This window comes from Lissotriton vulgaris, chromosome 6 (genome assembly GCF_964263255.1).
Source record: "Lissotriton vulgaris chromosome 6, aLisVul1.2, whole genome shotgun sequence".
Taxonomy (NCBI): Eukaryota; Metazoa; Chordata; class Amphibia; order Caudata; family Salamandridae; genus Lissotriton; species Lissotriton vulgaris.
The window spans coordinates 382018610-382041073 of NC_141694.1; the positions used below are offsets into that span (position 1 = coordinate 382018610).

At 46.3% G+C, this 22464-nt stretch overlaps 1 protein-coding gene across 4 annotated transcripts in view; it reads left to right on the top strand.

Annotated features, from left to right (window-relative positions):
- The window catches only part of FBXO25 (F-box protein 25), an 809765-nt gene that overhangs the window by 495223 nt on the left and 292078 nt on the right, over positions 1–22464 (top strand). For 2 of the 4 annotated variants that reach the window (XM_086926400.1, XM_086926402.1), the window contains exon 8: positions 9376–9558. In XM_086926400.1, coding sequence (XP_086782526.1) covers positions 9376–9558 — 183 coding nt within the window. The remainder of the gene's footprint in view (positions 1–9375; positions 9559–22464) is intronic. The other 2 variants (XM_086926401.1, XM_086926403.1) reach the window with 1 other exon arrangement.

Here is a 22464-nt window from a genome sequence, read left to right on the forward strand (position 1 = left end):
CCTCTTTTACCCTCTATTCCTTTTAACATTTCACCTCAAAGTTCACCTGCTCATTCACCACAAAATTCTCCACCTCAATCTTCACCTCCACAGACACCTCCTCAGAATGAAGATGAGTATAACATAGGGGATGGGGGAGACCCAGATGAGCCCTTTCCGTACCCTAGTGATGTACCAAACTAGAAATATCCAAACCCACAAGATGTACCAGCTATTCCTGACCCACACACATATCCATCCAAACCATCTCCTCCTGAAGATAATATTGGGTTTGGACATCTACTTAATAGGGCTGCCATCTATCATAATGTAACAATGCACTCAGATGAGGCAGAGGTAGATTTTTTGTTGGATACTTTTGAACACTCACAAAAATCTGTTCAAATATTACCCATGATTAAAGGGGTCATTAAGCATGCCCCAGAAGTGTTTAAAGATCCAGTATGATGTAGGATCATAAACCCAAGAATAGAAAAAAAGTACAGGTCCGCTCCTGGGGATCCTGCTTATATTAAAGGACAGCTACCCTTAGATGCCCTAGTCGTTTCAAACGCTAGAAAAAAAGCAAATACAAAGACATCAGATGAGGCACCACCTCCTGATAAGGAATCAAAAATAATAGATGCTTCAGGCAAAAGGATAGCTGCACAAGCTAGCAATAATTGGGTTTAGATAACACACAAGCCCTCCTCGCAAGATATGACAGGGCTCATTATGACCAGTTAGAAACCCCTTTACAACATCTACCTGACCAATATAAGGCACAGGCAAATGACCTCATACAAGAGGGTAAACTTATTTCAAATGCCTCAATCAAGTGCGCTCTTGAAGTAGAAGACACTGCATCTAGAGCAATAAACACAAGTGTCCTACTTAGTAGATTGGCTACGCATTTCAGGGTTTAAGCAAGAGGTGCAAACAACCATTTTAAATCAACCATTCAACCAACAACAATTGTTTGGTCCAGAGGTAGACGTAGCACTTGAGAAAATAAAAAAAGACACTGATACTGCAAAATCTATGGGAGCTCTGCAGTCCACTCAACCAAGAGGCTCCTTTTGTCGCTCCTTTTACAGAGGAGGCTCCAAACAAACTGGAGCAGACAATTCAACTTCCTTTAAAAACAATACGCAAACATCCTCCAATAGAGGATATTTTAGAGGAGGCTACAGAGGTAATACCAATAAGGGAAGAGGTCGAGGGAATAACAACAATCGATCCTCTTCCACCACTAAACAGTGTCTTCCTTCAGCTCCCCCAAAAGCATACCACTCCTGTAAGGGGGAGTTTAACCCTGTTCCTACCTGTCTGGAATTCCATCACAACAGACAAGTGGTAAGATAGATTATCCAGTATGGTTACTGCCTAGAGCTTACAGCTACCCCTACAAATATACCACCCAGACAGCGTCCAATGTCCACAGAACATCTAACGCTGCTCCAACAGGAGGTTCTCTCATTGCTGCAAAAAGATGCAATAGAGTTAGTTCCATTGCAACATCAAGGAACAGGGGTATACTCACTATACTTCCTAATACCCAAAAAGGATGGGACACTAAGGCCAATTCTAGACTGAAGGCCTCTCAATCTGTATATACAGATCATTTTCGCATGATCACTTTACAACAATTGCTCCCATTGTTGCAAGGTGATTTCCTCACTACACTAGACCTCAAAGACGCCTACTTTCACATTCCCATACATCCTTCTCACAGGAAGTATCTCAGGTTTGTGCTAGAAGGACAACATTATCAATTCAAAGTTCTTCCATTCGGGGTCACAACACGCACCACAAGTGTTCACAAATTGCCTAGCAGTAATAGCAGCACATCTCAGAAGACAACATATCCAGGTCTTCCCATACTTAGACGACTGGCTCATAAAAGCCGTCATTCAACCAGTGTGTTCCACACATATTTCAAACAATTCAGACACTACACAACTTGGGGTTTACAATAAACCACACCAAGTCACATCTACAGCCCTCTCATGTACATCAATACCTAGGGGCTACCATAAACACCAATACAGCTCTATCTTATCCCAGTCGAGCCAGGATACAGAGCATTCAAGCCTTAGTTACAAGGTTTCAAAACCAACACTCTCTCCCAGCCAGAGTGTTCATGCAATTAATAGGCATGATGGCATCTTGCATTTTTATTGTACCATATGCAAGACTGCAAATGTGCCCATTGCAGGAATGTCTAGCACATCCGTTGAATCAGGCACAAGGACAACTAACAGTCCTGGTGTTGGTGGACAGCCGCACACATCGCTCTCTGCAGTGGTGGAACACCAAAAACGTGCCCAAAGGATGGCCATTCCTCGAGCCAGTTCCACAGATAGTACTAACAACGGACGCATCCCTGATAGGATGGGGAGCACATTATCTCCACCACACAACTCCGGAAAGATGGACCGCTCAACAAAAGGTGCTTCAAATCAATCACCTAGAGTTGCTAGTAATTTTCCTAGCACTAAAGTCCTTCCAAGTGCACATACGGACTAAAGCTCTCTGAATCCGGACAGACAACATGACAGCCATGTACTACATACAAAAACAAGGAGGCACACATTCCCTGCAGCTGTCCCAGCTCGCACAAAACATTTGGAGATGGGCCATTCCACAAAAGATATATCTGCTTGCAGAACACCTTCCAGGAGTTCACAATCAGATAGCCGATCTGTTAGGTCGACAGACACAACAGATTCACGAATGGGAACTACATCTGCAAGGTTTTCAACCATTCCTTCACAATTGGGGTCATCCAGACATAGACCTGTTTGCCACACGAAAACGCAAGATGTCCTCCCTTCGCCACCAGGTTTCCACACCCGCTGTCCAAGGGCAATGCGATATGGATGAACTGGTCAGGCAGATTTGCGTACGCTTTTCCGCCAATCCCACTAATACCACTAGTAGTACCCAAGCTCAGACAACAGTCTCTCAAACTGATCCTGGTAGCTCCCACATGGACACGCCAACCGTGGTTCACCACACTTCTGGAACTCTTTCTAGTTCCACACCAAAAACTGTCTCTGACACCATCCATGCTAACGCCGAACCATGGAGACATCAGGCATCCAGATCCAGGTCAACTGAATCTGGCGATCTGGCTCCTGAAGTCTTAGAGTTTGGTTACCTTAACCTGCCACCAGACTGTATGAATATCATTAAAGAAGCCAGAAGACCTACTACTAGAGCTTGATATGCTGGAAAAGATTTGCCATTTACTGCATTAATAATCAAATTGATCCTTTAGATGCTTCCATCCAAAATCTTATCTGTTACCTTCTCCATTTACAAAGATGTAATCTAGCATATTCATCTACGTTTACATCTTGCAGCCATTGCGGAATATCTACAAAACAGACAACATATGTTGTTGTTTAGAGTACCAGCGAAAAAAGCTTTTATATAAGGATTACAAATAATTATTCCTCCTAGGTTACCACCCTCTCCAGAGTGGAACCTAAACATTGTTCTTGCCAGGCTCATGGGACCCCCTTTTGAACCTTTACACAAATATGAACTGCAAAGCCTGACACGAGCGGAGAGCTCACTATGACCTTGCACTGATTAGATACCAATTTAATACGTTTTTAACACGTTTTGTAAAAATTGTATGTGCGCATTTTAAATTGCGTTATTCTTTGTGACTAACGTTTTTAGTTGTGCAGGTTCGCTTCTGGTTGCCTCTCGTGGCACACTCTCCCCGGCCATCAGGGTCTGGAGAGGGGAGTGCGAGGCGCCATCTTGGGTGGGTGTCTCCCGGGAGCCTGGACGCAGTCAGCGTTCTAGTGCTTCCCGAGGGAGAGCATAAGAGGCAATGTGCCTCCGGGAGCGCAGCGGACGGGCGCAGCGGGCGCGACAGCGGCGCGCCGAAGGTGCGCCTAAGGTAAGCCCGTCTGTGCCCGTCCGTGACCGCACGAGACCAGGGCCATGTCACTCTGCCCGTTTACCCATCCACACATACACCGCCCAGGAACTCTTATACCTGAGACCTCCAGCGTCCCTCTGCCCCTCACTCCCCTGCCACACGCTTAAACGCCTGAGCGATCTAGGCATTTCTCAGGTCTCTTTACCTCCTGGACCGAATTACAAACGCAGTATGGCATCTATTAAACCCCCCATTAGCTCCAATCTACCTCTGCTCAATTTGGACTGTATTTACCTTAATACTAGATCTTTGGTGAAACATCAATTGGACATATTTCTGCTACTTACTTCACAGAAACCCGACCTATTACTACTCACAGAGACCTGGCTTACTGAGAATTCGCAGCCTGACATACTGGCCTCACTCCCATCAAACTACTATATTTTGGCAGTAAATCGCGCCCCAGGTAAAGCTGGAGGGGGAGTGGCGGCCATTATTAATAAAAAACATAACTTCATCAGTCGCCCGTCCCTGCTGCTACCTGGCACTGAAAATCTAGTCATAAAAACTGATACTGAGAAAGGCGCCATAGTCCTGGTTTTACTTTACCGTCCCCCACAATCTATGCCCGCCTTTCCCTCAGGACTCGCCGAACAATTAGTGTCTATTACTATGAAATACCCTCATACCATCCTTATTGGAGATTTTAATCTGTGGTTTGACAACTTGGACACTGACATCCAAGCTAGAGAATTGTTTGATTTACTCACCGACATCAATATGACCCAATTCATACAGTCTTCCACTCATGAGAAAGGCCATCATCTTGACCAACTATGGTCGCATAATCTCCCACTATCATCTATCTTGATTCAGCCCTGTATTTGGTCAGATCACCACTTTGTCTACTTTTCCCTTCAAGTAAGGAGACAACATCAGACTCCTCCGCAGCCTGGAGGGGAAACTCGCAAATGGGGGGCGATAGATCTTGCCGCTTTTCTGGACACTTTGGCCTCTACTTTGCCACCATTCGACGACATGGGAGACGTAGATGATATCTATGAGGCGCTCTTCCTGTGGATCCAAAGTGCTGCCAATATTCATGCCCCTAGTGTAAAATTCTCCCGCTCACGCGACAAAGAGGCTCATAAATGGTTCTCTGCGGACTTCAAACAACTCAAACTAGAGGTCAGGCAAAAAGAGAGAATCTGGCGCAGAAATTATCTTCCACAAGATAAAGAGGTCTATTGCCTGAGCCGCCGTCTCTATCAAAAAAACATTCTTAAGAGGAAGACCGATTACTTTTCAGGCATAATTCTGAAATCCCAGAATCAAACTAAAGACATCTTTAGGATAGTGAACGACCTCTGTAACGATGAGCGCACGTCACTACCTATCGCACATTCTCAAGCTCTATGTGATGATTTGAATAACTACTTCATTAATAAATCATTACAATCAAACAAAGTATACCACCACACCCTGCCAGCAACATCACTGAGGACGCATACATGAATCCAGAGATCTTAGACCACATCCCCCCGATTGACCCCAAACAATTGTCGGAACTCCTTCAACGGATTAAATCAGGGTCACCTAATGATATCTGTCCCCCTTCCATCTTTAGAGAATTAGGCCTATCCCTCCCACATGCACTCCTGCCTATTCTCAATGAATCCCTCAGACAAGGCAGAGTCCCCACAGATTTTAAAAAAGCCCTCCTTATAGCTTTGGTAAAAAAATTAGGGAAGGATCCTTCGGATCTTACAAATTATAGACCTATCTCCCTGCTGCCCTACCTCTCAAAGGTGCTGGAGGCTCATGTCTCTAAGAGTGTCTCTAATTTCATCGAGACCACCAACTACTTGGAGCCTAATCAAGCGGGGTTCCGCCCAGGTCACTCAACAGAGGCGGTGATCCTGGCGGTTCAAGACAACCTTAGAGCCAATGCGGATGTCGATACACACCAAGCCCTGGTGCTGCTTGACCTCTCGGCTGCGTTCGACACGGTTGACTATGACATCTTGCTCAACCGTGTCGAACAGGCCGGCCTGAGAGGACCAGCGTTGAGCTGGATCACTTCATTTATCGAGGGCCGGACTCAGGCAATGCAACTGGGCAGCTTTATAGGCACTAGGCATACATCCACCTGTGGAGTCCCGCAGGGGTCGTCATTATCCCCCTTATTATTTAATCTCTATCTCCGCCCTCTTCTTTATTCCCTTAAGAAGTTTAAAGTCACGGTGTTCAATTACGCGGACGATTTACAGCTATTATTCCAACTGAACATCCCTGATGCTGTGTCCGAATTTCAGAACACCATGAAACACATCCAATGCTGGATGAACGAAAACCATCTAAAACTCAACCCGGGCAAGACAGAACTTCTTTTGCCCGGGAACAGTTTATCCAGCTGGAATGTTAACTACTGGCCAGCAGACCTGGGCATTCCCCCTGTAAGGTCCACTGCTGTAAAGAGCCTAGGCATCACGCTCCACACGGACCTGTCCTTAAAAACCCAGGTGGGCGCCGTGGTCTCAGCAAGCTTTTTCCAAATGAGGAAAATAAAAAGAATTGCTCACTTCCTCACCCAGTCTGCCTTAATCCAGGTTACTATTGCCTTGGTCATGTCCCGCCTGGACTATTCCAACAGCGTCTACCTGGGACTTCCAGTGGGCCTGTCGAAGAGGCTTCCGATTTCCCAGCGCATAGCCTTTAAAGCAGGCTGTATCACCTTCAAGGCCACACAAGATAAAGGCCCTGCCTTTATTCGTAGTCTGGTCTCTAAATATACTCCCACCAGAAGCCTGCGCTCTGCTCAAAAATCCCTATTGGAGGTGCCTCGCTTTAAAAGGAAGCGACAGGGAGGCTGCTGCTTTCGCCATCTAGCAGCCTCACTTTGGAACTCCATCCCCTTACTGATTAGGCAGAGTAAGGATTTACTCACCTTTCGTAAGGGACTAAAAACCTGGCTGTTCTCTCAAGCCTACCATTAGCCATTGTTAGCTTAGTGTTATGTTGTACGGATTCTTCACTCTCCCTATAGCGCCATGAAGCCCACGGGCGTACAAGCGCTTTATAAATTGATTTTAACATAACATAACATAACATAACATGAAAAACAGCTTTCCTCATTGCTATTCCCTCTCTTAGGAGAGTTAGTGAGATTAAAGCTTTTACTGTACAAGAACCATTTTTACAATTACACAGTAACAAAGTGGTTCTAAGGACTAATCCTAAATTCCTTCCTAAAGTAATTACTCCTTTTCATCTAAACCAATCTGTAGAGTTACTAGAGTTTTTTCAAAACCCAGACTCTGTAGCAGAGAGAGCTCTACACATATCGATAGGACTAAATCCTTTCGCAAAACAAAGCAACTATTTGTAGCTTTCTCTTCACCACATAAAGGCAACCCCATTTCTAAATCAGGAATTGCAAGGTGGATTGTTAAATGTATACAAATATGCTATCACAAGGCAAAATGCACATTAACCATTCCTCCTAGAGCACACTTCACACGCAATCTAGGAGCCTCCATGGCTTTCTTAGGGAACATTCCCCTAGAAGACATCTGCAGGGCAGCAACATTGTCTACAACACACACCTTCACTAAGCACTATTGTGTTGATGTGCAAGCTAAGCAGCAAGCTGCAGTAGGCCAAGCTGTCCTCAAAACTCTCTTTCAAACTACTGCAAGGGATACAGGTGACCACCGCTAGGGGAGATACTACTGCACAATCGATGCGAAGTGTAGAATCTGCAGCTCATATTCCTCGAACGGAAAATGCTACTTACCAGTATGCATCTGTTCTTGGCATGTAGAGCTGCAGATTTCTACACGCCCTCCCGCCTCCCCGGGACCTGTATCTGTTCCAGTTTTATCTTAATTAGATATACACGCATGGACATCCCTTCTTTATTTCTACTAACTCCATCATTTCCCATCATGGCGAAAAACAATCTTAGGATGGAGCCGATGCCCATGCGCACTATCGTCCAAGGGAGGAGTCGCCTATCTCGTGACTACAAAGACTTCTTCCAAGACGACAACAACATGCAATCATCCGGGCCAACACCAGGTGGCGATCTAATGCAAAGTGTAGAAATCTGCAGCTCTACATGCCAAGAACAGATGCATACTGGTAAGTAGCATTTTCCTTTTGGCAGTAGCTGGTGTTTCAAGCATTATGATCTGGCTATATTTTTCAAATGAGAAGCACCTAATTTATGGAGTTGCTGTTGTGTGCATGTGAGCTTCTCTTATAGCCATCTCCTACATATTAATTAGGATACCTTCCTATTCAGCAAGGAGGTACAGATCTAACATGCACCTCCACACACCCTGTTATACAAACCTTTGTGTTTGTGGATTAATACTCAGCAGAGGCCAGTTATTTCATTGGAAAGTTCTGTGTTGAGGCTCATCTGAATTGTTCAGCCTGTGCCCTGGTGGAGTAGTGCTCAAGTTAATGCATTCTCTCTGTGGCGGACCAATTGCCTAACAGAATGGGTGTGCTTATTTCGCAGTCCCTCCTGATTTCTCCAGAATGCTGTGCTGCAGGGCCCCCCTATGAGGTGGGACCCTCCAACGCTTGCACTCCAATATTGGGGGAGGAGTTTGAGCTTGTGCAAACCCATAAATGGTGCGAGGTTCTGATGGTGGTCCCTTGTTCCCTTGAGAACCCACTCTTGCTGCAGTTACGCATTTCCAGCTGGTAATGCAGTTGTGTATAGAAGACTGAGTAGGTGCTTACCTTTGCTCAGCGAGTCCCTCCACTTCTGGGTGCCCTTCTTTCCCCACAGCCTTTATGATCTGCCTCACACTGACAGGTGTACCTGCTCTTTGGTGGTGTGCCATACTCAGGCCCACCAAATATTGCTCCAATGTTGGGCCAATGTAGTTCTCGACCCCCTCAGTTTGTGGGAAGACTCCTGGGCGTCTCAGTTTTAATCTGCTTGTAGGATGCACTCGCTTCACAGCCCGCCATCTTAGTCTCAAGATGCAAGGCCAATCAGCCAAATCAGACCAACTCTCAGCCATTCAGCTGTAATCTTTGGGGTTCTAGAACCATAATGTGGGGAACCGGGTGGTCCTGTCTTTTTGAGTGGGTTTTCTGCCAACATGGATTCAGGAGCTATTGTGTCAGGATTGCTGTGGAATTTGAGCAGTCAGCAGGAGTTTTGTAGAACGATTTTTACTCGCCAGTCATGCCCTTTGTAAAGCTACTTCTTAAGGAAGCAGAAACACTTTATAGCAGAGATATTTTATTTGCATCTATCTATGTCAAACAGTTGTCATTCATTATATAGACATGTTGGACTTGAAAATCAATGTAAAAGATGTATTAATGTTTCTTATTGTTTTATTCTATGCTACCCTTGACAAAACCTTTTGTGATTTCCTAGGAAAGCTCAGCAAATATATAGTAGTTAAATGACTACCAAGTGCATAATAATTTTTAACTACAGTAATTTTTGTATGATTTGTTTACAGCAGGTTAACAGCAACCTTTCCCTCTGTGATCTTCCTCTTTATATGCAAAGTAACATATTATACAAGTTTGAAGATGGCTGGGACATCATTAGTCTTGGTCAAGTCACCCCTGAACTGCATGTTCTAAGTGAAGATCGTCATTTGTGGATGAAACTCTGCCAGTACCATTTTTCAGAAAAACAGGTACAGTTTTGTTTAGCATCATTAAGTAAACTTAAGTTATGTTGCAGATGTTTGTATGTTGACCCTGCGGTTGATGTCTGTTGTGCATAGGCTGCCTAGCGAGATAGCTTTGTACCACTGTGAAAACTAAGAGGTACTTTGTCCTTTACTAACTAATTTTTTATTGTGCAATGTGGGGATCCCCATTTAGGAGACTCGGCAACCACACCTTTGGCCTGAATGTGCAGGATATCAGGGCCTGTGAGGCCGCTCTTACCCACTCTTGTCACCTCTGTACAACTCTTGTTGTTCCTAAGATGAAAACTACCACAAAAGGGGCCCTGCTGGAACCAAATTGGTTTACAGAAGATTACAGCAGACTGCTGTGATTTACAACCCCGACCCTTAAGGATATAATGCAGGTAGACCTGTGCTGTTGGAAATAGAGTATAGCAATGGGTCCAACTTACAGGAGGAGGCATAGCTGATGGTGGCTAATGACTGGGGTCTCACAGAGAGCGCAGGCTCTGCCATGGAAAGGTAGGCACACCACCATAGCAAAGACAATACTAGCGGCGACCACCCAACTGTCTAAATGTAGTCACCTATGACTGACACTACACACAAATTAAGGCAACCCAGCTTGGCCAGAAATGAAATGTAACACCAGCTGGAACACTTACAAGTCTCATACGAGCACCATGTATAGGGTCCATACTAATCCAGCCACCTAAAACTGCCTCTACACATATATTATGACAGCCCAACTTGACTAAAGCATATTTATCGCAGCACCAAATGGAGCACTTACACATTTCATACTAGCCCCTTATCAGGTATATACCACAGGTGGAGGCTTAGGTCCCAGGTGGGCTGAGCTCTCATGTTAAGCCCTGTGAATGCCTCAGGCTAGCAAAAGTGGCAACACAATGTCACCTGAAATAAAAACATACGATGAGAACATGAAGGTGAAACAAACACGCAACATAAGGTGACATGATGTTTTCCAGTATTGTATCTTTTATAGATTTACATGAATCTTCCCCATCGTCATGGTGGGAGTCCCACGGTAACAGAAGAAAAGCAGTAATAAAACATCACCATAGAGCTCCATAGAACAGAAACCTCACTTAAGTAACTTTTCAGCCTCATTTTATAACATCCAGATTTCAACCAATCACACTTTCCTTCCCCACAGAGCTGCAAAACTTCAGGTTTCTTACTGCACGTCGTGTGATAGGGAGTCTCCCTGAGATCTGGCCAGTTACACTGTTTCTTCAACTTTTGACCTCCAGTCTCAGCTTTATCTCTCTCAAGGTATTTGTTGGATTTGGCAGAGCCTAAAAAGGGCTCTTTTTGACCTGTAAGACCTGTTGGAATTGTCGGCTATTTTCTGGAGACTCCCACAAACTGTGCCTATATTGCCTCTACCCTGACCACAAACTCAGGGAATGCAAGTATTGCTGAACTTTTTCAGCTAAAACCATCAAAGACACAGAGGGTAGGCTACTACTCTGGCTACAAAAGAGGAATGCTGCTTCAGACTCAGAGAAAGGAGGGCAGTCCCTCCTCACATCATGGGGACTCTAAGAGATATTTGTCCCAGGACAAATCTGAACCCAATTACCACAAAAAATCTCAGACAGAGGCTTCAAAGGCCTCTTCAGCTCCTGCGTCTGCTTCTCTGACTCCTTTCCGAGACCAATCGTCTCGACCATCAACAGTGTCATCGTTGAAGATTCCACTGTCCTCAAGATAACCTGAGGTTTGCACCCTCGACTGCTTTATCTGCGACGACGGTCAAGACGTTAACGGCAGCAGGAGCCGTGACGGCAGTAACAATGCCGTGGTCGACGAGGCCTTTATCATCAACGAGAATTTCACTGTCAAGCACCAGTCTGTCGACGACTCAGACATCGGATCTGCAGATGAAGGCCGTCCATGCACAGTTGACGGTTCCACAGACTATCGCATCGGCGGTTGCTCCATCATCAAGCCTGTCGATGGAGGAAAAAATCAGTCTCCTTCAGCCCAGGCTGATTCAGGATTTCTCCAAGATATCCCCTTTACCTCCTGCTTGCCTTTTGTACTTTCAAGAGAAAGAGGATGAAAGTATGTTTAACCCTGCATCAGTCCATCGCAGCTGAGGATTAAGTGCCAAAATTCTGATGATGAGAACATGAGGACAATGATCCATCTTTTTACCTGGCAGGGGAATTTTCTTTTGCGGTAAGAGACATGTCTGTCATGCAGAGGCCAGATTTCTTCCAGCAATGTTACCCTTATGATGATAGGGAGGAGGAGCATCATCAGTTTAGGGAACCATCAATGAACTTTCCAGTGTCTCTGGTATCTGATCTCCGTCATTTGATTGAAAACTATTACAGGTGTTTTCTGGACGCAAATGCTCCTCAGAGGCCTTTACCTTCAGAAGAGGTACCCAGTATTCTTCCAGGCCAAAGCACTCCCAAATCCACCAGGGAAAAGACCCTCTCTCCTCCTATAGTTATCACAGAGGATACTCCGGATGCTCAGACAGAGGAAGGGAAAATACAAACAGACATAGATACCCATGATGAATGGGATTACTACATAGCCACCATCTCCTATCCCTCCTGCTACGGATTCCCCTCCTGCAGATATTGGGGCGATTTCATGATCTTCGAGAGCGTGCCTCCAAACATTTTGATTTGCCAATGCCAGCTAAGCAAACTGAATGTTTTCTATATGATTTTAAACCAGGCAGTCAACTTTCAGGGATGACAATCCCTATAGTTGATTTTCTATGGCACGAAGGGCTAAAACTAATGAAAATGCATGCCTCCATTCCAGCTGTCATTCCAAAACTGGACAAAAATACAAGGCTCCTGATGACTCGCCTACATGCCTCATTGGGCACCTGAGGTCTGACTCTGGCATTATGCAAGCAGCGCAGAGAAGATCCAAGAATACAGCGTCCCCTTGCACAGTCACACCAGACAAGGAGGGCCGCCACCTCGATATTATTGTTAAGAGGTTCTTGGCATTGGCGGCCACCTCCATTAGAGCCACTAATGCCATGACCATTCTTGGGAGATATGACTGGCAGATGTGATCAGACATGTCTACTCTGTTGGAGTATCTCCCAGAAGATAAAAAGAAAGAGGCTAAAGATATTCCATTGGAGGGAGAAAGAGCATCTTAGGAGGTCATTGAAAAAACCATGGACGTTTCATCCACGGTGTTAAACCAGATAACAGGAGCGGCGGTTCTGCGACGCCAGGGATGGCTAAAGGCAACCACCTTTCAACCAGAGTTCTGAGGTCTTAGACATGCCTTTTGATGGAGAGTGCTTGTTTGGTATGTACAGAGATGAGGCACTACAATCTATAAAGGCAGCCACGGGCACGGGCAAAGCCTTAGACAATCCCCAGCAGTGCAGCTTTATGTCCTTTCGAAGTAGAGTGCAGGGGTAATTCTTATCCCGTCCACAATTTCAACAGTGGTACTAGCCATATTTGCAGTGTACCTACCAGCCATACACCCGGTCTTTTTAATCTAGCACCGTTCCACCTTATTCAAGACCGGCAGGACGCAAAAGGCAGCAATCTGCTGGAAAGTCCCAAGACCCCATTAGGAGGCAATGAATCTATCAGGCCCCGGCTACCATAGTCCTACACCACGATCACGCCTTCTCTGCATCATTTCAGAAATGGAACTCCATTTCTTCAGACAAATGGGTTCTAGATATCTTCCAGCACGGCCATACATTGAAATTCTTTCAGCATCCCCCAAATGTTCCACTACAGATAGTTCTGCTTTCAGATCTCAAAAAGGAGATAAAGTCACTTCTTTTCAAGCAGGTCATAGAGGAAGTACCCCTTAACCAGCAAAATTGTGGGTTTTATTCTCACATCTTCCTCATTAAAAAGAAAAATGGAAAATGGAGCAGGTCCTGGACCTCACAATGCGGAACATGTTCAGCAAAAAACTATCTTTCAGGATGCTCTCTCCAATAGATTCTTTTTCTCGTGGAAAAAGGGGATTACCTGGCTTCTCTAGATCTCCTCAACACCTAGTTTTATATTCCAATCCACCCTTAGCATTGAAATTTTCTAAGGTTCAAAGTGTCAGGGCGCCATTACCAATTAAAAGTGCTTACGTTGGAAATCTGCTGCCAGGATATTCCTCAAGTGCTGCACTTTCAAGAGATTCAGATCAGCAGGTGTTCCCTTACCTGGACGATTGGCTCATGAAGGCTCCATCTTTTGAAGCGGCAGAGATTTCAACATGAGCCTGTCGGGTTCTTTTCCAGTCGTTATACATTTGCATAAATCTGTAAAAATCGTCCATTATCCCAGCCAAATCGATGGTCTTTCTGGGTGCACGTCTCAATACAGATCTTGGCAAGGCTTTTCCCACTCAAGAGAGAATAATGTGGATTCTGGGTACATCAAAGCTTCTCTCAACAAAAAAGTTAGTTTCTGTGTGGCAGTACAAGTCCAAGCTGGGGATGATGTCTTCTTGCATCACGCTTATCCCCAATTGCCGGCTCCACATGCGACAGCTGCAGGAACAGCTCGATGCATAGTGGATTCAGTCTCAAGGCTCATACAATGACAAGGTTCACATTTCAGCAGCAATGAGAGCCACAATGACTTGGTGGATGGTCAAGGAAAACCTTTTGCAAGGCCTCTCTTTCATTCACTCTGTGTCACAGCTGGTGATGACCTAGGATGCGCCAATGGATGGTTGGGGGGCTCCCCTTCAAGAACTACAGATTCCCGGGCCAACTGGGTAGGAAGATGGCTGCTTCTTAGAGAGGCTCCTCTGCCCAGATCCTATCCCCCAGTCTGTCCACACACAAATCCGAGGTGTTTGAATCCCAATTGGAAGCCTGCAAGCGGTGGATGCACGGGGAGGTATGTGACCCGAATCGCACCCTTCGGGACTACAGTGAGTGAAAGTAACTAGACTGCGGCCTGGAAGACTGCTCAGAGCCCCGTCCTTGAGTACGAGAGGCAGAGTTGTGACAGCCACAGAAGACATGCAAGGGGTGGAGCCCGGGAAAAGAACTTAGCCGCAATGAGACCGACTGGTAAACCAGACCAAGCACTGTTGCACATTTCACCACCACAACCTGTACGTGGTGGCCCGCCGACAGGAGTGCGGGCTAGAACAACTACGCCAAAGCACACACAAAAGAGTGCTGCAATAATATTGAGGCGCAGCGGGGACCTAGAGAGATGTACCTGTCTCCTGCACGCATTTCGGGCGCAAGCGGAAACCCACACAGCTGCAGAGTACATCAAGCCCCGGTGGTAGGAGGGGACGGGTGCAGTGAAAAACTGAGGCAGCCACACTCAGCCCTGTGTGCGAAAAGCCCCCAACACAGTACACTGACAGTGGCTGGAGAACTACAATGACACCAGGTGGCGGCCAAGCTATTGTTGGGGGCCCAATTTGAAAACACTGGAATGACCGGACATCGTTGGTGAAGAACTCCATAGGACAGGGTGTGGCCGCAAGGGTTTGACAGTGTCCGGGAAACCCTAAGGCTTTGGGGAACCTTGACAGGCCATGCAGAGCTACCATCTGACTGCAGCAGATGGCAGGGAGTACCCGGAGACCTGATTCCACCCCATAGCAGGACCTGCCACCGGGGTATCGTGACCGGGGGGCACAACCCGAAGAGCTCGCACCAAACGAAAATGGATAAATTCGCACTGCCCACGGGCCCAGAGGGGCCGGATCCACACGAGGACCAACGATCGGCAACAGGTGAACCAGTTTTGCTTCAAGACATAATGGCCGGGATACAGGGAGTGCGAACGACCCTAGAGTGGAGAATTGATACTGTGGGAACAGAGGTGACCTTGATACGGGTGGATCTAAGCAATATGGGTACCTGGCTCCAAGTAGTGGAGGAGACCACTGAGACACAGACACAGGACACTAAAGCCCTACAGGAAAGAGTTGGGGAGCTTCAGACAACAACATCCAGCTTGAAAGCAAATTTAGAGGATTTCGAGGGAAGGTCGAAGAGGAACAACGTTCGAATCCTGGACGTGTCGGAAAGAGCAGAAGGAACTTCCACTGACCTATTTGTTGAATACCTTATCGGTAAACGGCTACAACCCGAGGTCTGTCAAAACTATTCTCAGTAGAGAGAACCCACAGAGTACCAGAAGCGACACCACGACCGGGGGCCTCGCCGCGACCCATACTGGCCTGCCTTCACCACTATAGAGATCGGTATGTAGTGCTTCTGACGGCCAGGGTGGCCCTGCCGGTCACTTATGAGAATGCAAGAATATCTGTCTTTCCAGATTACACCCAGAAGGTGCAAAGACAGAGGACAACATTCCTGGTGGTGAAGCAAAAGTTGAGGAAGAGGGAAGTAAAATACTCAATGTTGGACCCAGCAAAGCTCAGAGTGGAAGAAGGTGGAAAGTCGTGGTTTTTCAAATCACCTGATGGGGCCTGTGCCTGGATAGAAGGTTGGTGTACAGTAGAGTGCTCTCCAGCCAAAGGGAACTAAGGACCAAGACCTAGGAAAACATCCAGATCGGCCGAAGGTGAGACACTGGAGAGACCTGTTCGGAGAGATAATATGGGATTGCGGGAGGGAGACTGAGTATTACGGTTGATCAAGTGCCAGAGGGGAGACTGTTATGGAAATCGGGGTGGTGGAGTGATTCATCATGGGAGTTCCTCCCTATCGACTGAAACACCTAGCAGAAGAAGCGAGGTAAACTGACTCTCAAATAAGGGAACACACTATGTGTAAGGCACTGCACAAAGGAAGACTTTGGCTCATATTCAACCGAATGGCTGTTGGGGACAATTCCTAATCAGAACGTGAACTGGGGGGGGGGGGTGGGGGGGGGGGATTCCAGGCTGGTTGGGTCCGTCTGGCAGGGTTACGTGGTGGAGGGTAGTTCTAACGGATCGGGGGAGGCAGTGGGGGAAGTTAGACACTCCGTTGGGTGAGTGTACGCTAACTTTGATGTTATAAATTGCAAAACTAAATGCAGGGAAGAATCGCCACACAGAAACACGAACATTTGGAGCACACTTCACAAGCTATATACCTATCAAGGCCTAGAGAGAATGGCTTTTCCAGGGTCCAACAGAAGCATAATTCCCTTCAATGCCGGGTATGGCTCACATGGTGACGCCTGAACTCGAGCTGCAGACATGGAATGTCACCGGCTTGTGTGACAAAATAAAACGAGGTATAGTTAGTGATCCAGTTCATTAAAAGACATGCCCCAGATGTGATCCTCCTGCAGGAAACCCATTTACTGGGTAATAAATGTAAGGCCCTGGATCGCTGAGGTATAGGATGGAGAGTCATGCAGGGTTCAGCGCTAGTTCCAGGGACTGGGATTCTCCTTAAGAAATGATTCCCACTTATTGTTGAACAGACATGGGTGGACAAACTGGGAAGGTGCACAGTCATTTCAGGGAAATGGGAGGGTGAAACGTTTAATATACTTTCGGTGTATGTACCGTCATCTCTGGCAAGTTCGACCCTCCCGGACCTGGGTAAACTACTATTAGAATTACCGACAGGCCACCTCATTATTGGTGGGGATTTCAATACGGCAGTATATGATGCATAAGATAGACTGCCAACCATAAAGTCCCATGCAGTTCAGACACAGTTGGCTGACTTCCTTAGAGCTCTTGGCCTATCCGATGTCTGGAGAGCCAGAAACCCGCTGAAGAGGGAATATACATTCCACTCTGGTATACAAAATAGTCAATCTAGGATAGATCTTCTAATGACTCCTTCCGCCCAGACCCCGGGCTTTAGTGAAGTTAGACATCTCCCAAGAGGAATATCCGACTGCTCCCCTGTATGGGGAAAGTACTCAGTCATCAAACAAAAACCTAGAAACGTAATTGCTATAAATGCCATGTACCTGAAAATTCCCAAGATTAGAGAAGAACTCATTAAATCGACTGAAAATTATTTCAAGAACAAAGCCTCAGTGGCTTCCTCACTGACGTTGTGGGAGGCATTCAAATCATTCATTAGAGGGCAAGCACTATCATATATAGTATACTGGATCTTGAACAGCAAGAAGTAAGTAAGGACAACGAAGAAGCAAAACACTTATTGAGCCTAAAACAACAAGAATATAAAGATCTGAAGGCAAACGCTGCACAAGTTTCCCTGGACGAAACGAAGTATGGAGTATATAAGCGTGTAGGTAAGGCTGGGAGGCTTATCGCTTGACTCGACAAAGAAGAAAGAACCAGCAGATGGGTTGCCACGATCCACTCGGACGGCAGAAAGATCCTTATAAACCCACAAGATTTCGTAGAGAAATTCAAAAACCACTACAATACGAGCTATACCTCCGAATCCTCCACCACAATTCAGGAAGATCTCTAGCTCCTTATAGACAGACCCCTCCCTACACTTACACAAGAGGAAATACATACTTTAGAAGCAGAATTAACAACTGAAGAATTGCAGCAGGCCCTTAGGGAAGTTAAATCGGGGAAAACGCTGAACCCAAATGGGATTCCAGTTGAATTATATAAATCCACAGCCAAACAAACAGTACCACATTTGTTAGAAATGTACAAGGCGAGCCAAGAGGCAGCCACATTACCCCAAGACCAAAGAATAGCCTCCTCAGTGGTAATCCATAAAGATGTGAAACCAAGGGACCAATGCTGATCTTACTATCCTATCTCCTTGTTAAATGCATGGGTAAAAAACCTCCCCAAACTTTTAGCCCACTGCCTAATCACCATCATTCCCAAAGTGATACATCCGGACATGTCTGGATTCATGCCGGGCCGAAACACAGCCCTCAACCTGCAGTGTCTTCAAGGGGTTTTGGTTTGAGTGGGCAAGATACAGGAAGAAGTAGTAGTGCTATCCCTGGATGCTTGCATGGCCTTTGATATGATCGAATGGCCCTTTTTGATGGCGGTATTGGAGCATATCGGGTTAGGACTGCGGTTTTGAGTATGGATTTAACTCTTATACATGGCACCGCTGGCGCAGGTGAATGGGAGAGTGTCACGAATTCTCCAACTACATCGTGGGACCAGACAGGGCTGTCCCCTCTAACCTTTATTATTTGTATTGGCTCTCGAACCACTGGCGGTCTGGATTCGGGGGGGACCCGCTAATACGGGGCCTTAGCTGGTCGGTGGATTGGGAAGACAGGATATCACTGTATGCTGACGATATCCTTCTGTATGTGGCTTCATCCAGAGCCTTGATCTGTAGAATCCCTAATGTATGTGCTACCTATCGACGGTTCTCCAGATACATGATTAATTGGACAAAATCAGTGGTCCTCATTTTACACAGGCAGGCACCGAGAATGCCAAAGGTATATGGAGCGCAGGTGGTGACTGATGGGTTCCGATACCTGGGTATTTTTGTTACGCCTAGTCAAGAACTTTTTACAGCAAAGAATTTGCAACCCCGCTGAGCCGATTGAAGGAGGATTTCCAGCACTGGAGGGCGCTTCCTCTCTCACTCTTGGGTAGGGCTACCCTTTTCAAAATGATTGCACTCCCACGCTTTCTCTATGTCCTTCATAATACCCCCTTCCCGGTGTCAGACGGCTACTTCAAAGCCATACAGGGCGAGATCATAAAGTTGCTGTGGGATGGTGGGGCTCCAAGAATATCTCTCAATAAACTCACAAAGGGGTGGTATTTTGAAGGAATAGCTCTCCCGCATATCTGGAACTACCACAGAGCAGCGCACCTAATGGTAGTGAATCAATGGGCACACCAGCCTATGACCGAACCTGCATACCAGATGCATAGGCTGACGCTCGGGCCCAGAGGGTACCTACGCGTCCTATACACCCCGCCGAAGAAACTTCAAGTGATGGGCCCCTCGGCTCTCACAGTCCAGATTTGGCACTCGACAATGGGGGAGATGGGATGGAAAAATTAAATTACTCTGGCGACTCCCCAGTGGGAATCCCAACTTCGTGACAGTTTGGGAGAGAGATAGGGGTTTGACAAATGGGATCTGTTGTGCATTTCGACAGTGAGAGATGTGTGGAGGGGAGGGGAATGTAAGACCATTTACAGACTTGCATAAAGACTACAATGTAGCCCCCTCCGAGACGTTCCGCTACCTACAACTCCGACAGGCCCAATGGGCAGTCCTGCCAAAAGAGGAACCCCTGCCAGAGTCGTCCCCTCTTGAAAATAGATTGTTAGAGGAACACATCACCAAAAAGGCGATATCACTGACATATAAGAAATTAATAAATATTGCATCAGATCAGCTGACCCACCTGAGGGAGAAATGGGAGAAAGACATCCCAGACATACAAGAAGAGGAGTGGTTGGAGGCACTTGCTTCCCCCCAGGAGGTCGCCAACAGAGCCCGCTTTCATTTGGTGCAACTCAAAATCCTTCATAGGGCTTACATCTAATGCACCACGTTGGTAAAGATTGGGAAACAAACTGAAGCTTTCTGTCGTAGGAGCTGTAGATTGAAGGGCACATTTTTTCATATAATATGAGCCTGCTCCAAAATCCAAGAGTATTGGGCCACAGTATTTCAGTGTTTAAACAGTGTGTATAGGAGCACTAATATTGCTTAGTGCTTTGAAGCAAAGCGTGTCCAGCCAGGGAAACAGGCTGCACAGCTTGTACTGCTGTTTGTTGGAGACATACTATCCCATCATTGCTGAGCGCAGTACCACCTCCATCCATATCACCCCAAGGAGGGCAGTTAAAACTGGTTCAGATCACTGAATTTGGAACTCCTAATGTCAGGAACAACTATTTAAAGATTAAAAGTGCATAGCAAAGAGCTTACCTGTGCTTATCATTCTGCCACTGAACTTGTATTCCTTTGCCAGTAGATGGCACCAATGCAGTATAAGTCAATGTGAATTGAAATGTTTTTAGGTTTTCAATGAAAAATCAGATAGTACCACTGGTGGGGGTGGCAGCAATTATCAGTTCAAACCAAAATCTGGACACCTTAACAAATAACATGTAGAGCTCTTGCACAACATGTACGTTCTGATGCCGTAACATAGTCTTTTACTCTGTATGTAGTGGCTGAACAGCAATCTCCCTTTGTACAGGAACAAGGATTTGTTGACTGCTTTATTCTTTCCAGGAATGTAAATCTCTGGAATCTTGGCAAAAATGTTCCACAACAGGCTGATTTTTTAACAACTTGTCATGGTCTGGGTGGCCGTGGCAATGTAGCAGAATTGTCATTCAACTGCAGAGTATGCTGCAAAATTCTGTGTTGCCTTAACCTAATGAGTAGACCAGTAGGACTACATGGTTGGTTTGTTCAGAATTCCTATTTTTAACGTTAGGCCCATACATTTTTTCAGCTTCCTAAGTGAAGTGGGAGTCCACAGATGTGCACAAGAGTAAGTCGCCAAAGTGCCTCCATGCTCTGTCAGAAAGTGTTCAGCATACACATGTGTTTGCTGCACAATTTTCTCCAGGAAATCTGCTTCCAGAAAAAGATGGAAGTAATGGGTAAAAAAATGCTCTATTGACTTTAAGCCCAGTATCTCCAGTGAATGCGGGGATTACTGGCTGAACTAAATTAGGAGTCTGAAAATGAGCACTCTGTATTTGTCCACCCTGTCACTAGCTCTTCACTGCACAGTTTATGCTGGAGAAGGAATATCATGACTACCAGGGCCATTTTCCTCTGAATCACTAGAAGATGAGTTGTTATCAGAATGAAGTTAGATAAAAAATATCACTCCTGGAGGATGTGGCCAAGAGCCAAACAAGACAAACACCTGACTTGGAGGCTGCGACCCCAGGACCCAATCCTTTCCCATCTCATCAGCCCGGGGCCCGTAGTGACATCCTCACGGGTCCCGCGTATTAGTAGAGCTGCCCCCGGATGCTGGGAATGGATCTGCTATCACTTCTGACCGCCACTTTGCTGGATGGAGCGGGGGCTGCGCGGCTGGAGCATTGCGGCCTACAGGAATTTGGGCGGACTAGCCTGATGACCAATGGCAGACACCCATCCGCAGGTGCAAAGCCCGGAGACCATTGCGGCACAATGCAACCAAGCTGCCAGCAGGTGACCCTCAAGGCGGGCGAAGAGAGAGAAATGCTGTTTCTGGGGTGCTCCGGAGCAGGCCAGGCCAACTCTGACAGCATGCATGGCATTCCCGCCAGCGTTGCCTTCATGTAACCCCAACCTCTGCCTCACTGCGTGGCGTGGGAAGCAGTGCAGCTAGGGCATCAAGGAAGCCTGGGTGGATCAGAATATGGGAGGCCTGGTGATTTGCAGCAGTTGCCCATCAATGAGTGAGGAGCTCAGAGACCGCCACAGCACAGCAAAGCTGTGCCGCAGGTGGGCTGCCTTCAAAGCTGCTTGAGCATCAATCAGCTCATGATTTCCCTGTTCTGGACTGTTATTTTGGGAATGGCGGTCCAGGGCAGAGTAATCCAGCAATGACATTGGAGCGTTTATTGTTTTCAAGAAATGAACTCATACTTTGGGAGCTGGGTTCACTGAAGGTACAGTTGTCCACCGCAATTGGAGCAGAGGCCATACCCTCCAATGATCAGATAGGCAAATGAGCTGCCTGTGTGAATCTAAATGGCATTTGCATTTTCATGCATCATAGTATGATTCCATAATAAAAAATATCACCACCCGTACATTGTGCAAATACGACATCTAGCTCTAACCTTTAACAATTACTAATCTCTCTTTTTCCAAATTATAAATTATTATTATTATTATTATTATTTAGCGACTTGTAAAGCGCCTGGTGACCCGAGGGCATCCCCGCGCTATGTAAAATTGTTATCCAGATGGGAGGGAGAAGGAGAGAGGGCTTTATTTAGGAAATAGAAGGGTTTTAAGTTTTTTTCTGAAAATCAGATAACTGGGTTCCAGTCTGAAGGAGCGTGGGAGGGAGTTCCATCCAGTGGACGCTTTTACAG